Source organism: Medicago truncatula, chromosome 3 (genome assembly GCF_003473485.1).
Source record: "Medicago truncatula cultivar Jemalong A17 chromosome 3, MtrunA17r5.0-ANR, whole genome shotgun sequence".
Lineage (NCBI taxonomy): Eukaryota > Viridiplantae > Streptophyta > Magnoliopsida > Fabales > Fabaceae > Medicago > Medicago truncatula.
The window spans coordinates 27385162-27398968 of NC_053044.1; the positions used below are offsets into that span (position 1 = coordinate 27385162).

General features: G+C 33.2%; 1 protein-coding gene across 1 annotated transcript; it reads left to right on the forward strand.

The window, feature by feature from the left end:
* Window positions 1-5716: 5716 nt before the first annotated feature.
* Window positions 5717-9864, forward strand: LOC11439607 (LRR receptor-like serine/threonine-protein kinase). Its single transcript, XM_003600364.4, has 2 exons — window positions 5717-8688; window positions 9054-9864. The coding sequence occupies exons 1-2, from the start codon at window positions 5841-5843 to the stop codon at window positions 9509-9511; spliced, it is 3306 nt and encodes a 1101-aa protein (XP_003600412.2). The 5' UTR covers window positions 5717-5840; the 3' UTR covers window positions 9512-9864.
* Window positions 9865-13807: the final 3943 nt, after the last annotated feature.

A 13807-nucleotide genomic window follows, 5' to 3' on the forward strand; every position in this document is an offset into this window, starting at 1 on the left:
TTATTTTTTTATTTTATTTTATAAAATAAAGCTGATATTCTAGCATTTAATTAGAGACTAACCCAAATACCCTCACTCTATCTTCCTCTATAGTTCCACATTAATTCCCAATGAAAAAAATTATCAATTTAGGGGGTGTATTGGATTAAGATTTTAAAAGACTATTTTGATAGAAAAAATCTTGAAGATTTTAAATGACTTTGTTGGATTATATTGATTTTGTGGGATTTTAAAAGACTTTTTTTGAAAGACTTTTTACAATCAAGATTCTTTGCAAGATTTTAATGGATTCATGATATAGATTTTAAAGGATTTTAAAGATTTTAAAAGGGTCAATAAATTTAAAGATACAGTGCAGACAAAAAAATCTCAAAAACAAAAGTACAGTTATAAATCAACCGAAAAAAAACATTGAATCAATGAGTATAATATTTCTTCAAAAAAAAGACTATTAGATAATATACTACTAGCAGATTGATTGATCTTAAAATTTTTGGACATATGATATCAAAATAAATAGACCTAAAAATAAGTTATGTTAGTTTATTGATTATAATAATTTGATTGAAAAATGCATGTTACAGGTAGAAAAATGCAAGTAGAAAAATTATTATAATACCAATGAACGTAAAGTTTTGATTTTTATAATAATTTGATATATAGATAGATGGTAAATTAACCACAAGATTATACAGTACATTCTTTTTTTTAATGAACGTAAAAGTTATGTTAAGAAAAGTGCAAGTTAGAGGCATGATGATTTCGACAATAAGTTTGCCAAACAAAATATATAACCTGCCATTTTTACAGTAGAACAGAAAAGAATTTGGAAGAAACGTAAAAAAAAAAAAAAGAATTTGGAAGAGTATTACAAAATCTCAAGGCTATGTGTGGGAGATAGAAAAGTCTCAAGGCTAGGTGTGAGATTGTTAGTAGGTACATTTTACACTAAACAATCTCACAAAATCCATTACTCACAACAATCCATTAAAATCCGTAGAGTTTTGAATACCAGTGGACAATTTTTAAGTTATGCAAAATCTCAATTGAATACCACTGGATTTCATTGGACTCATTAAAAAATCTTCAAAATCCTAATTGAATACCACAAGAATGTTTTACATTCCTTAAAAATCTTGATTGAATACCACAAGATTTTTATAAAACAAAAAAATCTTTTAAAATCCTTTGAAATCTCAATCCAATATACCCCTTAGTTTGAAAATATTTGAACTGTGTGGGTCAAGATAGTCTCAAATCAAACTAAAAAAAAAACTTTTAGTTATTATTCCAAGAATATTAATCTCCCTAGTATTGTTTTTACCCGTGATTTCAAAATGATCACTATGGTATTGAAACATGTAAATAATCTTTTGTTGATTTATTATGAATTTATGTATTGAATACATGAAGAAGGTGCAATGTTGTCCCTTCCACTCAAGGCCAGCATACATTTCATTATTTTTCAATTAATTCTTTTATAGCAAAGACCACCCGACATTGTGACCAGATCTTGCATATTATTAAATCTTATTCTTTTAACATATTCCTCATCATCTCCATGTGCACTTCACTTCTCCATCAGATTCCTCTGCCACTTCTTCCATCTATATATAAACAAACCATTTAAAGTGAATCCCAAGTAATTCCTTTTTCATATTTTAGAATGTCCTTTATTATGGTAGTTGTAGTAACAAATATTTTAGTATATTTATCTAACAGTAAATATGGATGGAAATAGATCCCTTAGAAAGGGACGGAAATAGATTCCCAACGGTTAGAAATTACTCATTCAATGATCTCGAGTCTGGATGATTGATCAAGATCTGACGATTAAAATTCTAAGGTTTTTATCTGTTAAAGTCATTATATGAGTCGTTAGATTATTTAAATGATTGATCAAGATTAAACGATTAAGATTCAAAGATTTTTATTTTTTGAAGTCATTATATGAGTCATTTGATTGTATCCAACAATGTAGACAATTTCTCTAAAATGATAGTAGAAAATTCCGACCAAAACTTGGATCTAACATGGTTGGAAATTGATTTAGTACGGTATCTCAACCATTGATCAAAATCAAATAAAAAAGATTTTGAGTTTATGATTTTTTAAAGTCACACTATGAGTTGTCTGATTTATATCCAACAACAATATATGAATTGTCTACAATGATAGTAGAAAAATTGTTAGTGAATGGACAATTATGTCCCTAAAATTGTAATCAGTAGTCAAATTATCTAGAACTTTTACAAATTGGCAATTTCGTAATTGAAATTGTAACACATCAATCAAAATGGTCCCAACTTTAAGTTTAATCGTTAGACAATATGTTATGGTGTAACGCCCTCTTTAATTATTTAATTATTTTATAAAGTTTAGAGTCCACTTTGATGATTTATGTGATTTTATATGATTATGTGGTGTGTCGTTATTTTATTAAGTAGTGTTATTTTATTATTTAATAGAATAAGTCTTGAAAATAGAAATAAGATTTAAGTTGTGGGGGCTGTTTTGAAATTTAGAAGAGTTTAGTGGAATAAATGGAAATAAGATAAAGAGGGTTGAAGAGATAAATAGGAGAAACTAGGTTTAGAATTATTTTCACGTACAACCAGATTTGGAGAAAAGGGAGAACAAGAGGAGAGAAGAACCAAGAGAGAGCTGTGGATCGATTTTCTTAAGGTAAGGGTGGGACTAACATTCAATCTTCCTAAGCCTATGATTCTGATAATTAGATTTAACATGTTGGAGGTTTAATTTGAGATTTGGGAATTAGGTTTTCCATTGTTGAGTTTGATTATAAAAGTGTAGAAACCATGGTAATTGTGTTAAGAATTGATGTTCAGGTTGTAGAATAATCATAGGTTAAGTTTCATAACAAATTTGAGAGTTTGTGTTTGAGTCTAGTGAATTAAGAGTGATTCTTAAGTGAATAACGCATTGTTAAACTGATTTTTGAACTGCTGTGAAGCTCAAAATCGGCCCCCGAGTTTCCAAAATCGGCCACCGATTTCTGAGCTGATTTTCTAGCTTTGGTTCGACAAAAATCGGCCACCGATTTTCTGGCAGGCAAATCTGGAAAATATTCGTAATTTTCACCCTTTTCTGTTTTGAATTTGCTTTCGGTGTAAACATGAAAGTTTTAGATAATTTTGTTAGCTTTCCAATGGCTTTGGTTTGACTTGAAAATGATTTTTAGTTTTTGAGATATGATGAAAATACTCCAAGGAGGTCTTAGTGAAACCTTATGAAAATTCAGCATAACCGTTTCTAAATTAATCCAAAACTTATGGGATAATTCCAACCCTCAAAACTAGAAGTACTATGAGTTCAATTAAGGTGTCTAAGAGTACTTAACCCATGTTGTGAGTTGATCCTTGGGGTAGGAATGGAGGTTGAATATAATATTAATTATAATCTGTGAAGCTGTTTAAGATGTGTTGATGTTGATTATGATGTGATATTATGTTATGTGCATTATTTGAAGTATAATTGAATATTTAAGATGTTGTTGACTTGCATTTGATATTATTATGTCATGCTGTTTTGTATACTACCTATGTTGCTATCGTTATTTAACTAAGCTGCATGAGTCGGTCTAAGTTGATTAAGATGATGAAGTTCCAAATTATTGGATTATATAAGAGGTTGTCGATTTAAGATGTTTAAGAGGTCGAGTCCATGCATTAGCATTTCATTGTTGGGGGCTTGATGCCCTGGAGCCTTTGCTCAATTAAGTTGAGGGCTTGATGCCCTGGGAGCCTATTTACGCTCAAATACGTTGGGGGCTTGATGCCCTGCATTGGTACCACATGCATATAAGAGGTCTAAGTTGCATAGTCGAGTTGGAGTCGCATTTGTCGAGTCAAAGATGTTTAAGTTGCCAAGTTGTTGAAGCTGTGATTCTTTATATGAACTATTAAAGATGTGATATATGATATCTTATTATCTATGATGAATATTGTGATGATTTTAGGTTGTTAAATATAATTGTTGAATTATATGCTTAATATTATTGTTTTGTGAAATCTCATCCCTTCTGTTTGGAAATGTTGCTCTTCGTATGAGTAACTTGCAGGTGATCCAGAGTAGGTTGCTGTCGTGAGTAGGCTATCTCTCACGTGTGTCTTTAGGTGCTCTGATACGTAACGGGATGGGAACTTTGTTGCATGTTTTTCTATTCCTTTCGTATTACTTATGAATTTTCATGAATAAGCTGTTGAATTGATTTTATGAGATGTTATGGTGAGGCCTTCGTGCCAAAGACTATTTATGTTGTTGAATTAACTCCGCTGCAAAGTACTAAATATATTGTTGAATTTTTGAAGAATAAATTGTTATTTATTTCTGTTTATGATTTTAAGAAGTGTAGCATTCCGTTTATGTGGATTACTCTGATTATTTAAATGAAATTTTTATGTTGAGAAAATGGGGTGTTACACATGGACGTCAAATGAAGATGTTACATTCCATGTGGACTCTACATCACTGCCACATCTATGAGGACAAAATTACTTGTTACTTTTTTGTTGGGTAAATGTGTAGGAGTTACTTTAGCTTTAAAATTTGGAAAAGAAAAAGTAACTCTTAGACTTTCACTGAGCAAAATTATACGTTAATTTCATCCCTAGAGTTGTAGCAGTGATCTGAAGTGTGTGTGGATTGTTACAGACCTAGATCGCTTGTTGTAAATGCTTCACGCAGTTACACGCAGTAGCTGATCTGAATAGTAGAAAAATGATTCAACAATTCAAATTTATTTATCCAGTTTTTACACAGTTTGATCTCAACCATCAATTAAAGATCGGACGACTGAGATCTGTTATCGCAGGATGCTGTTACAGCACCATATACTGTTCCGGATTGTTACATATTCATATGTTGTTTTACAACTAAACTCCAAGAATGGCTATTTTTATTATCATGTTACAATGTTTTTGACGAAATTGCTAATTCTTAAAAGTTAAGGTCAAATTTTACATATGGTTACAATTTCAAAGACGAAAATAACTATTCACTCTAAAAAAAATTGTCTCCAATAGAATACTCATTAATTTTTACATTTTGACTGTGGAATCAAACTCAGCATCTCTTTGCATGTTCCATTTATAGTTTGGAAAGGCACAAGGTAGCAACCATATGAATGGTTATGGCTCAACAACATGTACCACATAAAATAGGTGGACCACTAAAACAGACCAAAATAAATAACATTCAAAATATTCATAATGTCCCAACTGTTTTATGATAAACATAGTATAACTGGTGAAACACTCAACTTAATTTCCCATTAGTCCTATCCTATATCTATCTACATACAAATTCCTAGTGTATAGAGATACTGACATATGCTTTGTTTTTTTCCTACCATAGACACTAACATATAGGAAGGATAGAAAGTAGTGACCAAATAATGCAGAAAATATTACTAGTGCCCATGTGGGGAGCAAAAACTTCTTCACATGATTTTCAGTTCCACCATTTTTCCCCCTAACATTTTACTATTAGTGAAACAGTAAATAACAAGAAAGAATAAAAAGATGGAATCTATTCAGAAAGTGAAAAATCCATAAGATGAAAAGTGAATAATATCCAAATATAAAATAAAAAGTTGACCTAAATGAAAAGCAACATGAACATGTATATGATTATTATTGACCATGAAAACATGATCTATTCATACAATTAATATTAAATAATCAATTTACAATAATAAAAAGAAATAAAGAAGCTGGCTCTTGAAACAAGAGCTTCAACTCTTGTTTCCTCTATAAACAAAACATGGGTTTTCCCCCTCTACAATCCCAAAACAAATCAACAGTCCTCTTCTCTCAACAATGCCTGAAAACTTAAGGAATCTCTCACTTTCTCCCAAAAACTTCTCCTTCACCTTCACCTTACTTCTCTTATTAAACTCTTTTCTTCTCATTCCATTTTGTTACTCTTACTCACTTAATGAGCAAGGACAAGCTCTTTTAACATGGAAAAACAGTTTAAACAATACTTTAGAGTTAGATGCATTATCATCATGGAAGTCTTCATCCACAACACCTTGCAATTGGTTTGGAGTGTTTTGCAATTCACAGGGAGATGTGATAGAGATAAACTTGAAGTCAATGAACTTAGAAGGCTCATTACCTTCAAATTTTCAATCTCTGAAGTCCTTAAAGTCTCTCATCCTCTCATCAACAAACATCACAGGAAAGATACCAAAAGAGATTGGAGACTATCAAGAGCTTATCTTTGTTGATCTAAGTGGAAATTCTCTACTTGGTGAAATACCAGAAGAAATTTGCAAGCTAAACAAACTTGAGAGTTTGTTTCTTCATACAAATTTCTTTGAAGGAAACATTCCATCCAACATTGGAAATCTATCAAGTCTTGTGAACTTTACACTCTATGATAATCATTTGAGTGGTGAAATTCCAAAGAGTATTGGTTTTTTGAACAAGCTTCAAGTGTTTAGAGCTGGTGGAAATAAAAATCTCAAGGGTGAGATCCCTTTGGAGATTGGAAACTGCACAAACTTGATCTTATTAGGCCTTGCAGAAACAAGTATTTCAGGAAGCATTCCTTCTTCAATCCAAATGCTGAAAAGAATCAAAACCATAGCTATTTACACAACTCTATTGTCAGGCTCAATTCCTCAAGAGATTGGAAATTGCAGTGAGTTGCAGCACCTTTATTTGTATCAGAACTCTCTCTCAGGTTCAATTCCAGCTCAAATTGGAAACCTTAACAAGCTGAAGAGTTTACTTCTATGGCAGAACAATTTAGTAGGTACTATTCCAGAAGAGATTGGAAGATGCAGAGAGATTCAACTTATAGATTTTTCAGAAAATCTTTTAACAGGTAGCATACCGAAGATTCTCGGCGAGCTTTCAAATCTTCAAGAGCTTCAATTGAGTGTCAATCATCTCTCAGGTATCATACCTCCTGAGATTTCACATTGCACTTCTTTGACTCAACTTGAAATTGACAACAATGCTCTCACTGGTGAGATTCCTCCTCTTATTGGCAATTTGAGAAACTTGAATTTGTTCTTTGCATGGCAGAACAAGTTAACAGGAAAAATCCCAGATAGTCTTTCAGATTGTCAAGAACTTCAGTCACTTGATCTTTCATACAATAATTTGATTGGTCCAATACCAAAAACACTTTTTAATTTGAGGAATCTCACAAAACTTTTGCTTATTTCCAATGATTTGTCAGGCTTTATACCACCTGATATAGGAAACTGCACAAACCTCTATAGGCTTAGGTTGAATCACAATAGAATATCAGGTAACATTCCAAATGAGATTGGAAACTTGAATAATTTGAATTTTGTTGATATTAGCAACAACCATCTTGTTGGAGAGATTCCTACAACACTTTCTGGATGTCAAAATCTTGAGTTTCTTGACCTTCATTCCAATAGTCTCGCCGGTTCGGTCCCAGATTCTCTTCCTAAAAGCCTTCAATTGGTTGACTTGTCAGACAATAGGCTATCAGGTGAATTGAGTCACACAATAGGTTCATTAGTCGAGCTAAGCAAACTAAACTTAGGAAAGAATCGACTAAGTGGAAGAATTCCATCGGAGATCTTATCTTGCTCTAAACTACAGCTTCTAGACCTTGGAAGCAATAGTTTCACAGGAGAAATTCCAAAGGAATTGAGTCTAATTCCTTCACTAGAAATCTCTCTTAATCTCAGCTTCAACCATTTCTCTGGTGAAATTCCATCACAATTCTCTAGTCTTAGCAAACTAAGTGTGCTTGATCTCTCACATAACAAACTCTCAGGGAATTTAGATCCTCTATCTGACCTTCAAAATCTTGTTTCCTTAAATGTTTCCTTCAATGCCTTCTCTGGTAAGTTACCTAACACACCATTCTTCCATAATCTCCCTCTCAGTGATCTTGCCGAAAATGAAGGTCTTTACATTGCCAGTGGTGTTGTAAATCCTTCTGATAGAATAGAATCCAAAGGTCATGCAAAATCAGTTATGAAATCTGTAATGTCCATTCTTTTAAGCACAAGTGCAGTACTAGTCCTGCTCACAGTCTATGTCTTGATTCGTTCGCATATGGCGAACAAAGTGATCATTGAAAATGAAAGCTGGGAGGTGACTTTGTATCAAAAGTTTGAACTCTCGATTGATGACATAGTCTTGAATCTTACATCATCCAATGTGATTGGCACCGGAAGTTCAGGAGTTGTTTACAAGGTAACAATTCCGAACGGCGAAACACTTGCAGTTAAAAAGATGTGGTCATCAGAAGAGTCAGGAGCATTCAATTCTGAAATCCAAACCTTAGGTTCAATCAGACACAAGAATATCATTAGGCTTCTTGGTTGGGGATCCAACAGGAACCTGAAGCTACTGTTTTATGACTATCTCCCCAATGGAAGCCTCAGTTCATTACTTCATGGTTCAGGAAAAGGAAAAGCAGAATGGGAAACAAGATATGATGTTATATTAGGTGTGGCTCATGCACTTTCATATTTGCATCATGATTGTGTTCCTGCTATCATGCATGGAGATGTCAAAGCCATGAATGTTCTGTTAGGTCCTGGATATCAACCTTACCTAGCTGACTTTGGCTTGGCAAGAACTGCAGCTGAAAATGATGACAATACTAATTCCAAGCCAATCCAAAGACATCATTACCTTGCTGGTTCATATGGATACATGGCTCCTGGTACATATTCTTTTTTTGTCCTACTAAAATTACACCTAGGCATATTTGGATTGGCTTATTTAAGCTTATCTACTGACATAAGTACTTGTGAAACTGTTTGCGAGAGCTTATGGAAACAACTTACGATTTTTGCAACTTATTTCCATAAGCTCTCCAGGATAGCTTATGAAAACAGCTTATTACTTATATAAACAGTTTCACTTTACTTTATTCATTTGTTATAGAAATAACTTATACATAAGCACTTATATGACAAGAACTTAATTAAGGTGTTTATCCAAACAGGGTCACAATTAAGTAATTTTTTCACTATTTGTTAACCCTTTAATAGAATTCTAATTTGTTATTTATTTTGTTAATCACAGAACATGCATCAATGCAGCCTATAACTGAGAAGAGTGATGTTTACAGTTATGGTATGGTTCTACTTGAAGTCCTAACAGGAAGGCACCCTTTAGATCCAAGTCTTCCAGGGGGTTCAAACATGGTTCAATGGGTTAGGAATCATTTATCTAGCAAAGGAGACCCTTCTGAAATTCTTGACACAAAACTTAGAGGAAGGGCTGACACTACCATGCATGAAATGCTACAAACTTTAGCAGTGTCATTTCTATGTGTAAGCACTAGAGCTGCTGACCGTCCAGCAATGAAAGATATTGTTGCAATGCTCAAAGAAATTAGACCTGTTGAAACATCAAGAGCTGACTCTGATGTATTGAAATTAGGAGGTTTAACATCACAATCACATAGTTCTCCACCACCTCCTAAGAATGTGCTTTTACATGGATCTTCTACTTGCTCCTATAATTTCTCAGATGGTTAATTCAATCAGTTGATCAAGTATGCATGTCAGATTAGTTCTATGTAGCACCGACACCTCAGAATGAAGGGATGTTTGATGTCTAAATGTGTACAACACCGATATATGCAATTATATTGGATAACTTCTATTTTCTTAAATTATTACCGGTGTCAGAGTGTCGTGGAGAAGCTGTGCTTCATTCCATTTGTACATAGTCTAATGCAATGCCAAATTAGAGCTTGAATTATTAGTTAGTGATTTTATGGCAATCTAGTGTGATGATTTTCTACTATTTTAATGTAATTTGATATAGTGATTGAATATTTCAAGAATTCATATATTGAGTATATATGAATAAATATTACTTTCCTACATAGCCATGTACATAACAACTTTAGTTTCTATACTTCTATATTATATTTTTTATATTTCAAGTGTATGCATTAAATGAATGAATGACTAAGTAGATTAGTAACATTTTGTTGTGTTGCATGCAATTTAAGTGTTTAAACTTTCTTGGTGTGACTTCCAGATAGTGGATTGCTACAAAACATGTGGATGAGAGTGACCTCAGGGCTTGAAGAAGCTGAAACAATGATTGGCAATTTTGGATATTAGTATTTGTATTTTTTTTCATTGAGAACAATACTCCTTGACTCCTTCTCCCTCTCTCTCTCACTCTCTCTCTCATCCCCACACAATTACAAAGGCACATCCAAGCCAGCCTTTCAAAACAGTTTTCACATGGTCCCATGTTCAATATCACATGACTGATGGTCATGCATGTGCTGGCTGAGAGACTTTCCAGCAATTAAAAATTTCTACATGAGCATAGGAGATGGGATTTGGTGAGATTACTAGATGAGCTTATTTGAATCATGCAATCTTATATATAGATATTAAGATTGGTTACATTCAAATTTTATACATACATAATATATTATTGAGTGACATTGTGACAAAGAAATAAATCTTGACCATACAAATATACATTTGTGGTTAGGATTAAAAGTTTTTAATGGTCAAATAATGACTTTAAGAAGTTGCATGACTTAAAAAATTACATGACTTTATTATTTTAATTTTAACCATCAATTGATAGATCTAATGATCTTTCTCTTACTCTTATATAAAAATTGACTCTTATTATACACAAAGTCACACACACACACCATACATACATGTTGTATTCACACACATACAAGTGAGATAATCTTTTTCACATGACAATAAGGAAAGTAAAATTTTCCCATTAGATCTATCCATTAAAGGTTAGTATTAAAACATAAATTTACATGCTTTTTTCTTGGTCAAGTAGTCTGGTGGCTAGAATTCAACTTTTTGAAAGTGAATAAGTGGAGTGTCCGGGGTTCGAACCCCGACCCCTGCATATAACAGTGCATGTCTCTGCCAACTGAGTTATGCTCACGAGGACAATTTACATGCTTTTTTTCAAGTAGTCAGTCATAAAGGTTAACATTAAAACATAAATTTACATGCTTCTATGAAGCTAGGATTTTTTTATTTTATTTTTGATAAAGAAGCTAGGATTTTTGTCCCCAAGACGTAACTCAAGTGGTTGAACTGAAATAGTCCTAGGAGTTTGAAAAGAAGGTTCAAAGTTTAAATTCTAGCTACTAGCATAATATACTAACAACTAAGATTTAGCTATACAAAATCAGTTCGATTTTAATATTTAAATTAATTTATTATTTAAAATGTATTATATAAAATTTAATTATCATTGATTTAACTTGGTTCAATCAGTAAATCTTAAAGCTGTTCAATGACTGATTCAGTTTTTAAAATATTTAGTGCATCCAACTAGGCTTAGACTCTTCTATTCCATTATGAAATACTGACTCAACTAGCATCTGTTCCTATAGTGCTAGCAGCATAATTTGCAAGACAATGTTAGTTAATACTTGCATAGAAGAAGCACCATGAAATCCTTTCCATATTATATGAGCAGCAGATTTCCTAGACTAGGCACACAAAATGTTGTAGGCTTCATTGTACTTAGACAGTACAGTTCATGTATTCTGATCCCATCCCATGTGACATTGACCTTGATCCAATGGAAGCATTGACATGACTAATTTGTTGTCACGTTATTAAGCTCCAATGGAGTGGATCATGATGCTCCATCCATATCCATGTAATATGTTGCACTTCTTACATTCTGAAGAAACATGCATGGACCCTACTAATAATGAATTTCCAGTTTGGCATCAAATTGGATGTCCTAGTTGTGCATTATGGATAATCCTGCCCTCTAGTTTCCTCAATAAGAAACTAATGATATCATCTTAACCAAAGGTGTTAATCCTTGACAAGGTAATAATCACTGTCATTGTTCTTTAAAGCCATTTCAACTTCTTAGCATCAATTTGACTTGTAACTTTCTTGAGTATGATTTGGGTCCTCTTCCACAGTGCAACAAAAAAAATTGTGCAAAAAAGTGTGTTCGCATGCGGTAGAGTTAAAATATAAATTAGTACATCGTTGTAGCGTGGAAGAGGATCCGAATCATTTTAAGTTGTGTCCAAAAAAACAATTGGACTCCCACCAATTTCCAACATAATGTTGTATGAAAGTATGGACGTTGATCCTCTTCAGTCCTTCCATCTTCTTTAGCCAAATCTTAATTCTTTAGACAATATAATTGAGATTTTGTTGATGAAGTTGGAGGGACTACGGAGGAACCAAATCGATAAAAGTTGATGATGATTGAAGTATTGCAGATGTTGGTGCTACCTCAACCTAATACTCTTAGCCTTGTCTTGCCCCCATGAAGGGGTAAGAATCCTTCAAGGAGCACATTTTATAGTGCATACACATATGTATAGCACAATGCAACTTGCTGTGCAAGGATCTGTCAATCAAAAATCAAATGGTTCGTTTTCACTATGAGTTTGTTCTTTGACTAGAATGGTTGGCCCAAAATCTGGATCATCCATGTGATCCATTAAAGTCTTGAATAAATAAGTTGGATCAAAAGCCAATAGCAAGCCCCATTGAATTAATTGTAATGGATCATGATACTAGATACCCACTTTAATTATCAGAATGAGAATATATATATATATATATATATATATATATATATATATATAGAACATATCTAGTGAGAATGAGTTTGTTATGTGAGAATGTGAGAATGGTTTATCAACCATTAGATTAAAAAGTAAAGACTGGGGTTAAAAGTGACTAATGTGTAACCAAACTCACTCAATTCCTTGTAGGCCTTTCATTCTGCGTGTTAACTTTTCTTCTTCCCCCTCAACATCGATGTTCTTCTCCGGCGACCCCAACCTTCACCGGCGCAAAGTCCGCCGCCGCAACCTTCCACCACCGTGCCGCCACCTTCCTACACCCATTCAAGGTCGGCAACCCATTCACGGTCATTCCAAAAAAGACTTTCTTCTTCCACGGTCGGTAACCGATACAGCAGTACATTTGATGCAAAGCATTTGAATTCAATTATGTTTGTTTGTTTTGGATCTATATAAACACAATTTCCTTGGAAAAAAATGGAAATTGGGAATCACGTTGAGTTTTGAAATGGGTCAGTTTTTAATGTTGAGATTTGAAAATCCAAGTCTTGCATTTAGAGGAAACTGGTTGCAGATACGGTGAAGAAGAAAGGTAAATGTGAGAGAAGAAATATGGTCATTTCATTTCCGATCCAATTTACTCACTATTTCTGAATTTGGTAAAAAACTTATTTTGCTTTTGAATTCCCCTCACTGTTTCTGGTTTATTGTAAATTGAACATTTCCTATAATCCAATTAATTTATGGAAAAAAAAAGAAGCATTATTTTTTATTTATCTTCAATTAAAATACTATGATTTTGATATGACTATGGTGATGAAGAGGGACGTGAACAATCTGGAAAGCAACAACAAAGGATTGAAATTAGAGAAGATGAGAAGTTGAATGGATTGAGGATAGCATGTGGAAAGACATATGTGTTAACTAAAATAAGTTTTTTAATCTAGACCATTTATTTTGATCTTGATGGCTGAATTATTTTGGTCTTGCAGTTTCCTCTAAATGCAAGACTTGGATTTTCAAATCTCAACATTAAAAACTGACCCATTTCAAAACTCAACGTGATTCCCAATTTCCATTTTTTTCCAAGGAAATTGTGTTTATATAGATCCAAAACAAACAAACATAATTGAATTCAAAGGCTTTGCATCAAATGTACTGCTGTATCGGTTACCGACCGTGGAAGAAGAAAGTCTTTTTTGGAATGACCGTGAATGGGTTGCCGACCTTGAATGGGTGTAGGAAGGTGGCGGCACGGTGG